The 13386-nt window shown below is 31.8% G+C and overlaps 1 protein-coding gene across 8 annotated transcripts in view; it reads left to right on the top strand.

The window, feature by feature from the left end:
- Positions 1 to 3118: 3118 nt before the first annotated feature.
- Positions 3119 to 13386, top strand: part of LOC122518041 (endoplasmic reticulum membrane sensor NFE2L1) — a 92782-nt gene continuing 82514 nt past the window's right edge. The window contains exons 1-2 of one of the 8 annotated variants that reach the window (XM_043636702.1): positions 4113 to 4172; positions 6674 to 7542. In XM_043636702.1, the coding sequence (XP_043492637.1) occupies positions 7078 to 7542 (465 nt within the window). In that variant the 5' untranslated portion in view covers positions 4113 to 4172; positions 6674 to 7077. The other 7 variants (XM_043636698.1, XM_043636699.1, XM_043636701.1 and 4 more) reach the window with 7 other exon arrangements.

Raw genomic sequence — 13386 nt, 5'->3', positions numbered from 1 at the left:
AAACTGGGAAATGATTTAAACGAGATATTAGTATAAATATATTATGGAACACCGCGAAAAAATAAACAAAATGATTAAAAATCTAAAAGGAAACGAAAGAGATAGAAAAGAAATTAAAAAAAAATACAGAGGTTTAATAATGAACGAAGATAAAACCATTGAAAATATAGGACAAAATAAGAAAATTAACCAAAAAAAAAATAATAAGGGGGGGGGTGGGAAAGAGAAATAAAAAAAACGTACCGTGTATATGTTATCACGCGTATAATTCGTATTCGCTGCAGGTTGTTGGATAAACGGGAAAGATTGTATGTAATTAATTAAATAAGTAAATAAGTAAATAAAATAAGTAAATAAGTAAATAAGTGAGCAAGTGAGTAAGTAAGTAAGTAAGTAAGTAAGTATTTGAGTATTTGAGATAAATACTTAGATACTTACGCGTTTGAGCGTGGAGCTTGATCGTTCTCCGTGTGTGAACTAGCCATATATAGAAAATCGGATATTTTATTATGAGAGAAAAGTGTATAGATTTATATCATCTTGTGACGCTTTGTACGGTGTGCATGAAAAACAAAAAAAAAAGAACAAAAAAAAAAGAATTAATAAGAAAAATAAAACTCTAATTAAATAAATCGAAAACGAACAAAGAAATGAAGAAGAAGAAGAAGAAGAAGAAGAAGAAGAGCAGAAGAAGAAGAATAAGAATAGGAGAGAAAAGAAAAAATTTAAAATAAAAAAAACAAAAAAAAACAACAGAAAACACACGTAAAGAGAAAATACCATTATTATTTTAGGGAATTTAAGTATGTCGTGCGTCGTGTTCTCATGAGTCGTAGAAAGCAAAAAAAAAAGTTTGTTTAACGAAAAAGAGAGAAAACGAAGAAGAAATTGAAAAAAATAATTCAAAAAAAAAACAAAAGCGAGAAAAAGGAAAAAAAGCCGTCTAAACGGTGCCGAGATTACACGGAGGGGTGATTAAATGATAATATTAATTGAATAATATTAATAATAATAATAAAATAAATAATATAATAATAATAATAATAATAATAATAAAAATAATAATAATAATTAAAAAAAAATTAATAATAATAATAATAATAATAATAATAATAATAATAATAATAACGATAATGGTAATTAAAAATGCAAAAAAAGCGGTCCTAATCATTGCGCCTCAACGTTTAAGAAAATAATTAACTCGGTCGCAAAATGGGAGACCATCGTCATTCGTTTCTCACCTTCTTTCTTCGCCTATCCCTTGCCATTTCAATATTTATTCGAATATTTAGTTTCCCCTTTCTTCTCTATTGTTATTTCTTTTGGATTTAGTTGTTAAATCATTTCGTTCGTAATCGTTCACGCGAAAGAAACGTTCGTTCCTCGTTGGGGCGCGCGAAAAAACGAGAGGCGAAAAAAACACACACACACACACAGACAAACTTTATGTACTCTTACATAAATACATAATAAATACATGTGTACACGTAAAATACACACACACACACACATACACACATGACAGAACACCTGACATATAAAAAGAACAAATTTTTTGGCGAGCGTGAGTGGAGAAAAAAAAAAAGCAAAGCAAAGCAAAGAAAAGAAAAAGAAAAAAAAATAATTCCTACTCGAAAAAAATAGGAAAAGTCTCTAAAAGTATTATACTTTCCTCGCTATACTTTTACGCGTCTCGTTATCTTCCACTGCCCAATCGTCATCTCCGATGATAGGAAATGTAAATCGACATTTTATCGAATGGTTTAATCTCATCGGATTTGTGGATTTTCATCGCCGTTTCAGGTTAAGACACATTTTAGCACTTGTTAGTTAAAGAGAGATAAACGTTCACGTTATTATTATACGACGTTAATCGATGCCAGAGCACATAAATTGAAGCAACTGTCTCTCTCTCTTCTCTCTCTCTCTCTCTCTTTTTTTCCATTCTTTTTTTCCATTCATTTCAATTCTATTTCTATCTACATAAAACTTTAAACTTTTCCTTATTATTTACATTTTTCTGTCACCATTATTTCTCTTTTTGTTTTTATTATTTCCATTGCAGCAGACAGACGCCTTTACACGACTGCCGATAAACGCGAAATTTAGCGCTACGATATTTAATGCGTGTTTTTTAATCGCGAAAAGCTTGTCGTTAAAATTCGCGCAGTGTTTTACCTCGATTTACTTCGACAACGCGAAAAAAAAAAAGAAAAGAAAAGAATAATTAAGGAAAAATAAAAAATGAAAAAAAGAAAAGAAAATAAAAAAGAAAAGAACCGATAAAAAAAAACGTATATTAAAATACGCGAGATACGAAGGAGTAGTAGAAAAATGACACGCATAAATAAATACATAAAACGCATACATACACACGTATTACACGTACACGTACACGTACACGTACACGTGCAACACGCTCTTAACATAAATACTTAAGAAAAAAAATTGTATATACCGGCAGCGTATCAATCTTTCATCGTCCCATTAAGTAGATTTTGATACACTCCAACGGCGAATTAACGAATCGACGCACAACTAGATAACCTTACGTGTAAATAGCATATTTTTTCACTTAACGGATATTCTCTCTCGTTAAATATTATAAACGTCGCTCCCAAATAAGGTGAATGGTAAAAAATGTGCGAGCGTGCGAGCTCCGATGATCTTATGGGAGTGTTATTGGCCTACGTTTAAAACACGACACGACAACAACAACAACAACAACAAGAACAACAAGAACAGAACAGAACAAACAACAGTCATGTATTATCCGAAAGTATTTCTATAAGGGCGCGTGCAATATTTCTCATTGCTTTAGTTGAAAAAAAAAAAGAAAGAAAAATCGAAATCGCACAGACCATGTTCCTTTGTAAGAAAAATTCTGGGTTTACACGTCCAGGATGGAGAAAAGAAAAAAAAGGATAATCGTTGTCAATGACGCACGTTTATGTGTATTAAATAAAATGTATGTTCTTCGTATTATCAGCGATAATATCCGATCGAGACAATTGTTGATTTTTTTTCGAAAATTCGTTCGTGAATAATTTCGTTTTTTGAAAAAACATATTTTCTTCCTCATCCGAGATATAATATGTATGTACCGTGTGTACACGTAATTAAAATCTATATTTATGTATCTATTATGTACATACGTATTATGTATATAAAACGATTTATTATTATTGTTGATTTTGAGCATTAATTCAAAGTTTGCGAGCGATTTCCTTAAAACCGATGCGACTTTCTAACGAAAGACTGGACAACCAGAGTAAAATCAAGAGTACATGATACTTTACGTATTTTATGCAATCACGACACGATACCGTTTAAAACGTCTTTAAGAGAACGAGCGAGGCTGTCTTGCGTCGTCATATTTATGAATGAATTATCGATATAACGATATATTGTATACCGTTCTCAAACTGTACTGTTGTCATAGATATTTTGTTGTATAAAAAAATATAGGCGATAAAAAAAAAAAAGATATGGAACTACGAGATATGTACAAGCATACAAAATGAATATATTATATGTTTAATGTAAAAAAATCGTCAATGATATCCTTTCATAGAACGAACTAACGAACAAAATTCGAGACTCGATAGAATCGAGTTTTCATTTACGTTCGTATTACGCGCGTTATTACGCACCTCGGTGACGTAACGCAGTTTATATTCTAATCATCTTATTGAAAGACGAAAAGACCAACGCCAGTTTGATCGACGCAATATCAGAGACCGCTTTTCAAACAGAATCATTATCTTCCTATCACCGAGAATTAATAATTACGGAAAAATACGCGCTCTCGAAGAAATAATCATAAATAAAATATATATTATAATTCGTTAATTCAATACAAGTATATATCGCCGATATTGTGCTCATTCTTTCGTTCGGATTATTTTCTTTTATTTTGATATATATATATATATTCTCTTCCCTCTCTCTTCTCTCTTTCTCGATTTCTCCCGATCATTCAGAATACTTTTCTAACGTAACTCGCGATCAAAGAGTATCATTATTCCTCCTCGTATTTTTCCTACGGAAAGTGAAGAAGAAATTGGATCATTCCGATCATGTTCCAACACGAGGATCTACCACCCATGAGAATCTTAACACCGTGCCACGATCTTACATCTCAAATGAAAATAATTAAAGCCAACAACGAGGTAAGTTGTAAAACTGTCGATCATATTTCTATTCGCAGATCATAGATCCTCGCGTGTATAGATCATCGATACTAATCGATCTATACTGTTAGGTAAATAATGACGTTTTGTAAGTAAGCGCGATCTAGCGACTTTGAACAAAACACTTTTATGCCAACCGACATAAATTCTTCCAACGCGACTACTAAAAACCACGTGATCTCGATATACCAAAGGTCGATCCTTTTGCAACATCGACCACGTCTTTCGTCAGTATTCGACGAATACATTGTACGATACATTTTTTATTATTTTTCAAATTAGTCAATTATTCCTTCTCACTTCTAATTTACGTTTATTCATTTATGTTCATTAGATTCACATTTCGAAACGATTCATTTCTTATTTTATTTTTATTTTCACATTGGATTTTTCCAAATAGGTGTTTTCTTCGTATATAATCGAAAGCGTTCGTTCATTTTTATCGATTTTCGATCTTACGAGAGATCGAAATTAAAATACGTTTTATTCTTCAAAGTAAAATTGATACATGCGTATCATGTATTATTCGTAATTATTTACTCGTACATAATCGTACCAATTTGTTCCGCCAATCGGTCGTCTACACTACGAATATTTCGTTACAAAGGAAAAATTAATTTTAAAAAAAGACCGAAATAATTCACAGAAGATTCTTTGTTCCTTTGTAATCGAATTGTTTGATAAGCTTCGATAAAAATGTAAACGAGTGGACGTCGGAAATGTAAGAATAATAATAGATTTTTTATATCGAAGGTCGAACAACAAAAAGATTTGAAAATAAACGCTAGAAGTTTATCATCGTTATCAAGTAAAAACAAAGTATCGCTTCGTATATTAATCGAACATCGGAAGTCGCGATTGATTGCGCAACTTTGAACTCTCCTTGGGAATAAAAAGTTATGAAAATGAAATGAAAAGTTAGAATGTTATATAAGTATCATCATATAATATCTATCCACTCAGTCTACCGAATGATTCTATTCGTTCATATATAACTGTGAATGTTCACGAACCATGTTATCAATCGTGAATTATATTATTACGATTTTTCATGTGTTTAATCAACGAATACAAAAAGATTCACTATTTTAAAGAAATTATTTATAAAATAATTGCATATCATTTTTGAATAATAACAATTCTCAGTGACTTTATTTTTTTAATTTAATTATAATAACTAATGAATATTAATATTACAAAATATCAGAAAAATAATATTGGAAAAAAACAAATTATGTGTTTAATTATAACAAGTGATTTGTTAAGTGTGAAAACTCTCAATATATTTATATAAATATAATAATAAATATACAATCAACAAGATATTTTCCAGGAATTTAAAAATGGCCGCCAAAAGAGCTTATCTTACTAATCCGTTGTACTCGTATAGGAATGTAATTCTTATTATGTATTAGTAACGCGTACATTCTCATTGAAGAACAACAACTTTCATTGTTCTTTGAAAGTAAAAAAAACTTAATTAATATTGCAACAACGAAAGAAACGGTAACACGTCACGTATACTTTTCCATCTTACTATTCCTGCTTATATTTCTCGCGCGCTTTCTCCAACTTATCGACCAATAGGAGAGGTCGTAGTGGGTGGCGCGAAATTAGAAAAAGACGAATCGTTTAAGTACATTATCGAACAATAGAATAAAGTGGGAGAAAGTAAATTAATCGCGCGTAAAATCGAATTGTCTTAACTATTGTGAATATTACGCGTAGTAGATATTGATATTTATTTGCTTCCAAGTGTATATAAAAGAAGGTAAACCGGGGAGAAATGTATGCTCGTTGCGGCCCTGACGTACGTACTCCGTTTGTACGGAGTGACTGCTGAGTCACATATCGTCGACGATCTCTCTAAGCAAGGTGTACTCTTACGTCTCTGTCAAAGAAAAACATCAAAATTTGACTGTCGTGCTTTGTTATAATGTTTCATCATTAGAATAGTGTCGTGTATATTACAGGAATAATTGGAATAGTGTCAAATATTATTCGACGAATCGTCGATCTCAAGGTTATAAAGAAGGTGTAAAAAAAAAAAAGAAGAAGAATAGAAAACATTTGAAGACCCGGTATAGTAGTCGATGACCTGGTCATCCTACCTGTATTTTAACGTATTTCTATTATTTTACCTCCCACTTTTCTTCCTACCTACTAACGTCTATACGTGTGTGTGTGTGTATGTGTGTGCATGTGTCTATAGGTATATATATACAGTTAGTCTCATTTTTTTTTCATTGCCTACCGTTCCTCAGTTAAAAGAGATACACAAGGGCAAACTGGCAAGCGTTAAAAATCCTTGAATTATCTTGGATGAAAGGAAAGGCACGCGTGGGATGTGCGCAAAACCGTGTTGAAGTTTGACTGGAGAGAGTGCGTGTTTTGAGGTTATTTTTGTATCAGTCGTTCGTGTAACTGACCTACTACATCCATCTAAGACTAACTGAGAACCTTTATTTTCCTCCTGACAGTCGTACCGAGAAGACGTTCTACTAACTATCATCTTCGAAGATTAAACTGCGAGATCAGTATTGGCAATCTTCGCACGAGTAAACACCAACACTGTCCACAGTGCTACTTAACCTCAAAGTGACAGTCTAAATAACTGGTTTAAAAAATTGTAATCGAGTGGCTAACATCGAATTTATGTCCTACATTCTTACTATATTTGTTGATAAATCTTCTATCGATATTGACACTTTTCTGAAGATAGTAATAAGGACACTTTAAGCGCTGTTTGATCCATGATCAATATGTCAACGTCATGGCAGGTATTTGATAATAAGAAAAAGCAACTGTGACGACACGTAAACGAATATAAAACTCTTTATAATATAAGTATATCTAGTGAAACTATTGGAACTCGGTGTGCAACATGTTGTGTCTTAAGAAGTTGTATAGAGAGGAGTTGTTGCAGCTCGCGCTGCTACTCTCCTTGTTAAGAGTGGACCCAGAGTCTTACCTTGGCTTGGATATCCAAGCTATGGGTGTAGGCTCCTTGGATCTTCATAATGGATCTGGATGGCATACCGATGCTCATACCATTGTACATCGTCCAATGTTCGTACATCCCAAAAATCTAGATTCGATGCTTTTAAACTACGAAAGGGATCTCTTCGAAGATTTAAATTCTTTGGGAAGGTACAATAGAATGAACTCGGGCTCCAATGATATACACGCATACTTATTGAACATAGAGGATACAGGTAGAAATGCTGCTACGGCTGGATCCAGTTTACCCATTTCAACGGGAACAGCAAGCAATATGACATCTCCTGATTCTTCTAGTTCCTCTCAACAACCAGCGGAACCTATTGGTGCGGCAGAACTTACTCAAGAGGTATTTCTTTTATGAATTGTTTTAGCTCATACAATTGAATCGCACACTTTTGTGGTATCCTGTTATTTTCTATTTTTCATAGCGTTATCTATAATCAAATAATTATGTAGACATCGACATCGATGCAATATTCTATATTTAACAGTCTCATCATAAAGTATTATAAAGCATAGCGTAGTGACAAGTCGATGAGTCACATATATATCCATAACTGCTCATAGTACATTCTGTTTAGTTATACAAAGCTAGAGACATTAATATAATGTGGCACAAAGTTATGAGGTTTCTAAGCTTTACAATAGTTCTTTAAGCTTGAGCTTGAACGTTAATGCTTCTTTTATGTATCTCATTTTATAGTATTTTTATTTTACATTTTTTTTATTTCATGAATAACAATATTTTTGATACCAAAATGTATAAGGGTCTTTGACAAACATTTTAATTTGATTTCATGTTTATGAGAAGAAAAAGAAAGATGTATTAGCATATGTACATATAAAAGAGAAAAAAAAGAAATGGTAAAGTATTTCTTTTTCATGCTTAAAAAACATGTTTAAAATATTTTTCTTTCTCAAAATAGAGTGCTTTTAAAAATCAGAAATAACCGTCCTGACACTGAAACGTCCGTTGCAACCGTTCCTTCTTTCTCGTACTCGTATAATCTCGTAGTGTAAATGACCTCGGAGACGCGTTTAGTGCTACCAACCCGAATCCTTCTAACAACCTTGCAATACGAAAGCATCTTATCGAACTTCTTTAAGAGATATTAATATAATACGAATTATATACTTCTCGGTTATCGAACGTTACGTAAAACCATTATTATTTTTGTAAATTGTTTGATAATTGTCTATTATCATAGATAAAATAATACGAGTTGTATACTTTTTTCTAAAACAACAAAAACAAAAATGTGCATATATATGTTGAGAATAATTTAGATACAAAGTAATGGTGAGTTATCTATTCTTTTTTATTTTTTTATTTACCTGGTACAATAATTATTAAAACGTTTCAACGATAAATCGTGATAAAACTTTTTATTATATATGTTTTTTTTTTTTTCAAGAGACGTTCGAGTTTACTTTTATTACAAATAAATTGCCTATTTCTTTGGACAGTCGATTAACAATCACGCGTGACCGTCTCCTGCATTTATACAGAAATTTAAATAAGTACTTTTTGTTGTTACGTAGTTTACATCTATCGTTGACGTAAATATTTATACAGGTCGCTTGTGTCAATCGTTATGCATGGACAATCATTATTATATATATAAAAAGAAATGATAATTTAGCCTTATTGACAATTAAACGTATTAATTTAGATAAATTAGATAAGTAAAAACAAATAACATAAAAATAAGATAATTAACAATTTATATATGATATAGACGTACAATGAAATATGTAATTAGTGATTGTATACGAATACACAAACAAAATTTTCTTTAAAAAGGTATTAGAAAAAAGAAAAAAAGTATAAGTTGACAAAAACGTTTGAAGAAAAATCAATCGTTTGGGGAAAAAAAATAAAACTCGTCGCGTTTTTCATAACATTTATAAAATTAGTGTAATTTTTGTGTCGGTAAGGGAAGGGGGAAAAGTACATCGATAATCCTTGGATAGATGAGATCACTCGCGTGCATGAAATCACGTGAGTGCACGACTCACCAATACTTTTCTGGATTAGTGGGCCACCTGTGCTAATAACCTTCGTGTCTTTACTTAGGTTGTATACACATATACGCATGTGTGTTTGCATCGCGAAAAAATTAAACGATGATCCTATTGCATTTAAAGGAACCAAATCCAAGATTTAAGTATCGAGAGTCAAACGAAAACATATTTTTTGTTTCTTAAATAAATTCCCTATTTTTCTTTTTTTTTGTTTCTTTTAATAATTACCTGTACTCGTGTTTGAAAAGTTAACGTTTAAATAGATGGGTTCTGATTATAAAAAATAGAAAGAGAAGAAGCACATAAAAGTTTGCAAAGACAGGTGGGGTGGAGTGGGGTGGGGTAGCGTTATGGATTCCGAACAATTTTCGTGCAAATTATCCATTGCCCGGCCTCGATAACGAAAATAATCACAAGTACACGCATACATGCATGCATGCATAATACGTATAGATAGGTACTTACGTACGTAAGTCCATAGTCGCAGTGGAAAAAAGAAAAGCGCGAAAAGCAGACGTGACCTCGTTTTGCTGAGAATTCATGGAAAACTCTCGTCGTGGTCGTGTCTTTCGAATACTTCTGAGAGAATCCAGAATTAGATTTGCCCTGAAATATCTCATTATTTCAACCTTACAGGTGTGCGTTATATTTCACGTGTTACATTATATATATATATATATATTACGTGCCGATGAGAGATTCATTCGAAATTTTTCTTTTTCTTTTTTTTTTCTCTACGGAAAAATCAAATTATAAATGATACTTCGTAACCTTTCATTGCCAATTGTGGACGTGCCAATTTTCTATACGCATACGCTTGCTTGTTTTCACCGTAATTGCAACGAAATTGCGATTCAAAGTGTACTCTATGTTATCATTTTGTCATTCGACATCGCGACGTTGCCTAAAATAATTATACGTGCATTCGTACGATATCGGTGTATAAAGAAACATTTATTTTATTTTATTTTAGTATTTACAGAAAAATATATATATATATACAATACGATATATACGTGTAGGTATGTATTAGTGTATCGTTAATATTCGTAAGTGTGTGTCTACTACGTTATTATGTTAACATCAATGTAAACACTAAAACTGATGATAAAAATTATCGTTCACCGAATTATTCGATATCGCGGATTTTTATCAATAAAAAAAATTCTTTTTTTTCTTCACGTACACTCGTATCACCTTTTCTTTTAAAGAAAATATTTGAAATATTAAGAAACGAAATTAAAAAATACGGATTTGCCAGAACGATTAGAGAAAAGATTAACAAAAGAGAAAGAGAGATAGGAAAATCGTTTATATTCCTTTAGGATTGGCAAATTGCCACGTGACAAAGTTTTCTCTTCGTCTTTTCCACGTGGACGAATCGTATTTCGTCGTTGAAAGCTGACATCGTCAAAAATATCTGCAACGTTCCGATGCGAGAGCAAAGTTCCTTCGTCGTGTCTATGGCTCATTAAATCGAAATCATCACACACAAACGATTCTAAGTATAATTAAATAAATAATTTAATCGAACGATACATTTTTTTTTTTTTGGTAAAGAAAGAAAAAGAAAAAGGGAATAGAAAAAAAATAATAAACTCATCAACGTACTATTAGAAAAATACAGATAATTACTAGAAGCGAAGATCAACGATCATTTTATATCTGAGAATATTTTTATATCATCGATTATGACAATTTTTATCGAACGAGGAAATCGTTGCATTAGTTATACGGATTGATTATCCTTTTTTTTATCGATCTTTCATCGATTTAATATAATAATTAATATTTTCAATGTCTTTCAAAGAACTCGCGAGTTGTGTTGTTTACACGTGCAATCGTAGCTCTTATCGATTAATTCATTTCATAAGTTTAATTTTTCGATTATTTAAAATTTGTTTTCAACAATAATGCAAATTCGTTTCCGGCAATTCAAATATTAATTATTCGCGTCGTATATGATATAATTCAATGCAAATGGAATTTTGTTAGTTGGATACACGTGTAATATAATAGTAAATAACAAAATAAAAATGTATTACGAAGGATATCGTACGTAGATTACAGTAATTTTTAGATTTTTTGCTCATTTGCACAACTATTAACTCTGGATGTAGCTTAGCGTAGATCTTTGCTTCTATTAATTACCATCGGTAGACGTTTAGCCTTGTGCCAATTCGACAAAGTCGTTGCTTTTCGTTCTCTTTTCATCATATGCCATAAAAATATAGAAGGTTATCCTTGGCTCGAAATCATACCGACCACGTACGGAAAATCTTTTAGATCGATACGATGATTTCAACGATCCAGAGATCCACTCTAATTTAATATTTATCTTTATGCATATATAATTGTATTTTCTTTGCTTAACAATCCAGATGAAAAACATGTAAAATTAAATGGTAATTTCCATACCATATCCGGTATTTCCATACCCGACCCGATCAAATATTCATCGAGCATAAATAATTGTCATTAATTCAAGTTACTTCATATACCTTAATGTAAAACACGTATCCGGATATATTATTTTTCATTTTTCTATCGTAGATTCAGTAAAGTACTCTTGCCGCAGTCTAATAAGTTGAATAATAAAATAAAACTTAAGGATTTTTTTACGACGAATCTGTTTTTTGTTTTTTGTTTTTTTTAATTGAATTAGTTTTAGAGAATTGATTGTTCGATTTAGTTACGTTTGACATCGGAAATGACGAAATACGAATCCATAAATTTTCATAAATCAGCATAACGAGCATACGCAAATGATTGACACCTATTGACCTCGTATCAACTTGAAAAAAATAAGAAACTCCTGACTTTTAACTTCTTTTCATTGCAAATATCGTCGGGAATACCTTGATCGTCTAATGTGCAGTCTTTATATGTTTCTTGAAGTGTCGATGATAAAAACTGTTTCTCTTAACATCGGGATCGCGTATCTTTCCGAGTTTTGTGAAGAAAACACGAGGATGCTTAAAAGCAGGAAGAAAAAACAAGAGGTTATCTCGGTACACGTGCTTGGTGATGTACGCCGACAATTATTATTTCGTTAAAATAACAGATAAGCTTAGTTAACGATAAGTGACTCATTTTTGAAAATATTAGCAAAATATTTGCAAAATATTTGAAGGAATTTCATTGAATTTGATTGAATTTGAATTGCACCCTCTTGGAATTGTTGTTCTATTGCATAACAAAAATCAATAATAATAATAAAACAATAGTAATAAATAATCGATCGCAAGAACTGTTCTGCAAGAATGCAACGATTAAATTAGTTTCCGTTCAATGACCACAAGCGAGGATTACTACAATTGAACTATAAATGAACTCCATAGCGTTCTTTCGCGCTTCGTCTTCTTGTTTATTCAATCGATCGTATTAAAGAAAATGAATTTCGTTTTGAAACGTTGCTTTGAAAGCTTCGCGACAAAACGATACTTGCAATAAACAATGTGTATAACAATATATATATATATAAATAATAGGTGCGAATTTTGTCCTCTTATCTTTGTTTATCGTTCGTTATATAAAACAACTCTTTTTATTTTGTTCTTTTATGTATGCTTAGCAATCACGATATTTCCCGGTAAGTCGAATTATTCTCGATCGTCGTTTAGAAATTCGTTAAATGTTTGCAGAAGAAATAAGCAAGCGTAGCCAAGTTCTGTTAGAATCGTTGTTTTTCATGAATCAGAGATACGAAAAACAGTGCCAAATTGTTGATCGAACGTTCGTTCTTTCCTTTTTACGTATAGTTCGTTCTTTGAAACGCAGATAACGTCAAATTTAATACGTGTTTGTTAGAATAAAGTTAGATATATGTTCGCGAAGGAAACTTTCAACCGACACGAGTGAAATTCGCACACGTGAACATAGGTTTGTCTTATTAATATCTATTGTGTTTTGGAAAATAGCATTTTTTGGGGGGGGGAGAAGAAAAAAGGTTTTTCCGCAGTCAAGGTTGCCGAGGTCGGAAAGCAAGAACGACGATCATTTTAAAAATAACTCGATACACGTTCCTCTTTCCCGACGTCAGTTTATCCGTTCGAAGAGTGCACTGTTCTTGTAACCTTCGCGAATAATAATCCCACGCAGCTTTGTGTATAAATTTGGACGTTGCGATATGCGCTTTATTGTTTATTCCTTTTCTTTTTTTTTT

This window comes from Polistes fuscatus, unplaced genomic scaffold (assembly GCF_010416935.1).
Source record: "Polistes fuscatus isolate 324 unplaced genomic scaffold, CU_Pfus_HIC Scaffold22, whole genome shotgun sequence".
NCBI classification, from domain to species: domain Eukaryota; kingdom Metazoa; phylum Arthropoda; class Insecta; order Hymenoptera; family Vespidae; genus Polistes; species Polistes fuscatus.
This window is presented reverse-complemented; position numbering and strand designations above follow the sequence as displayed.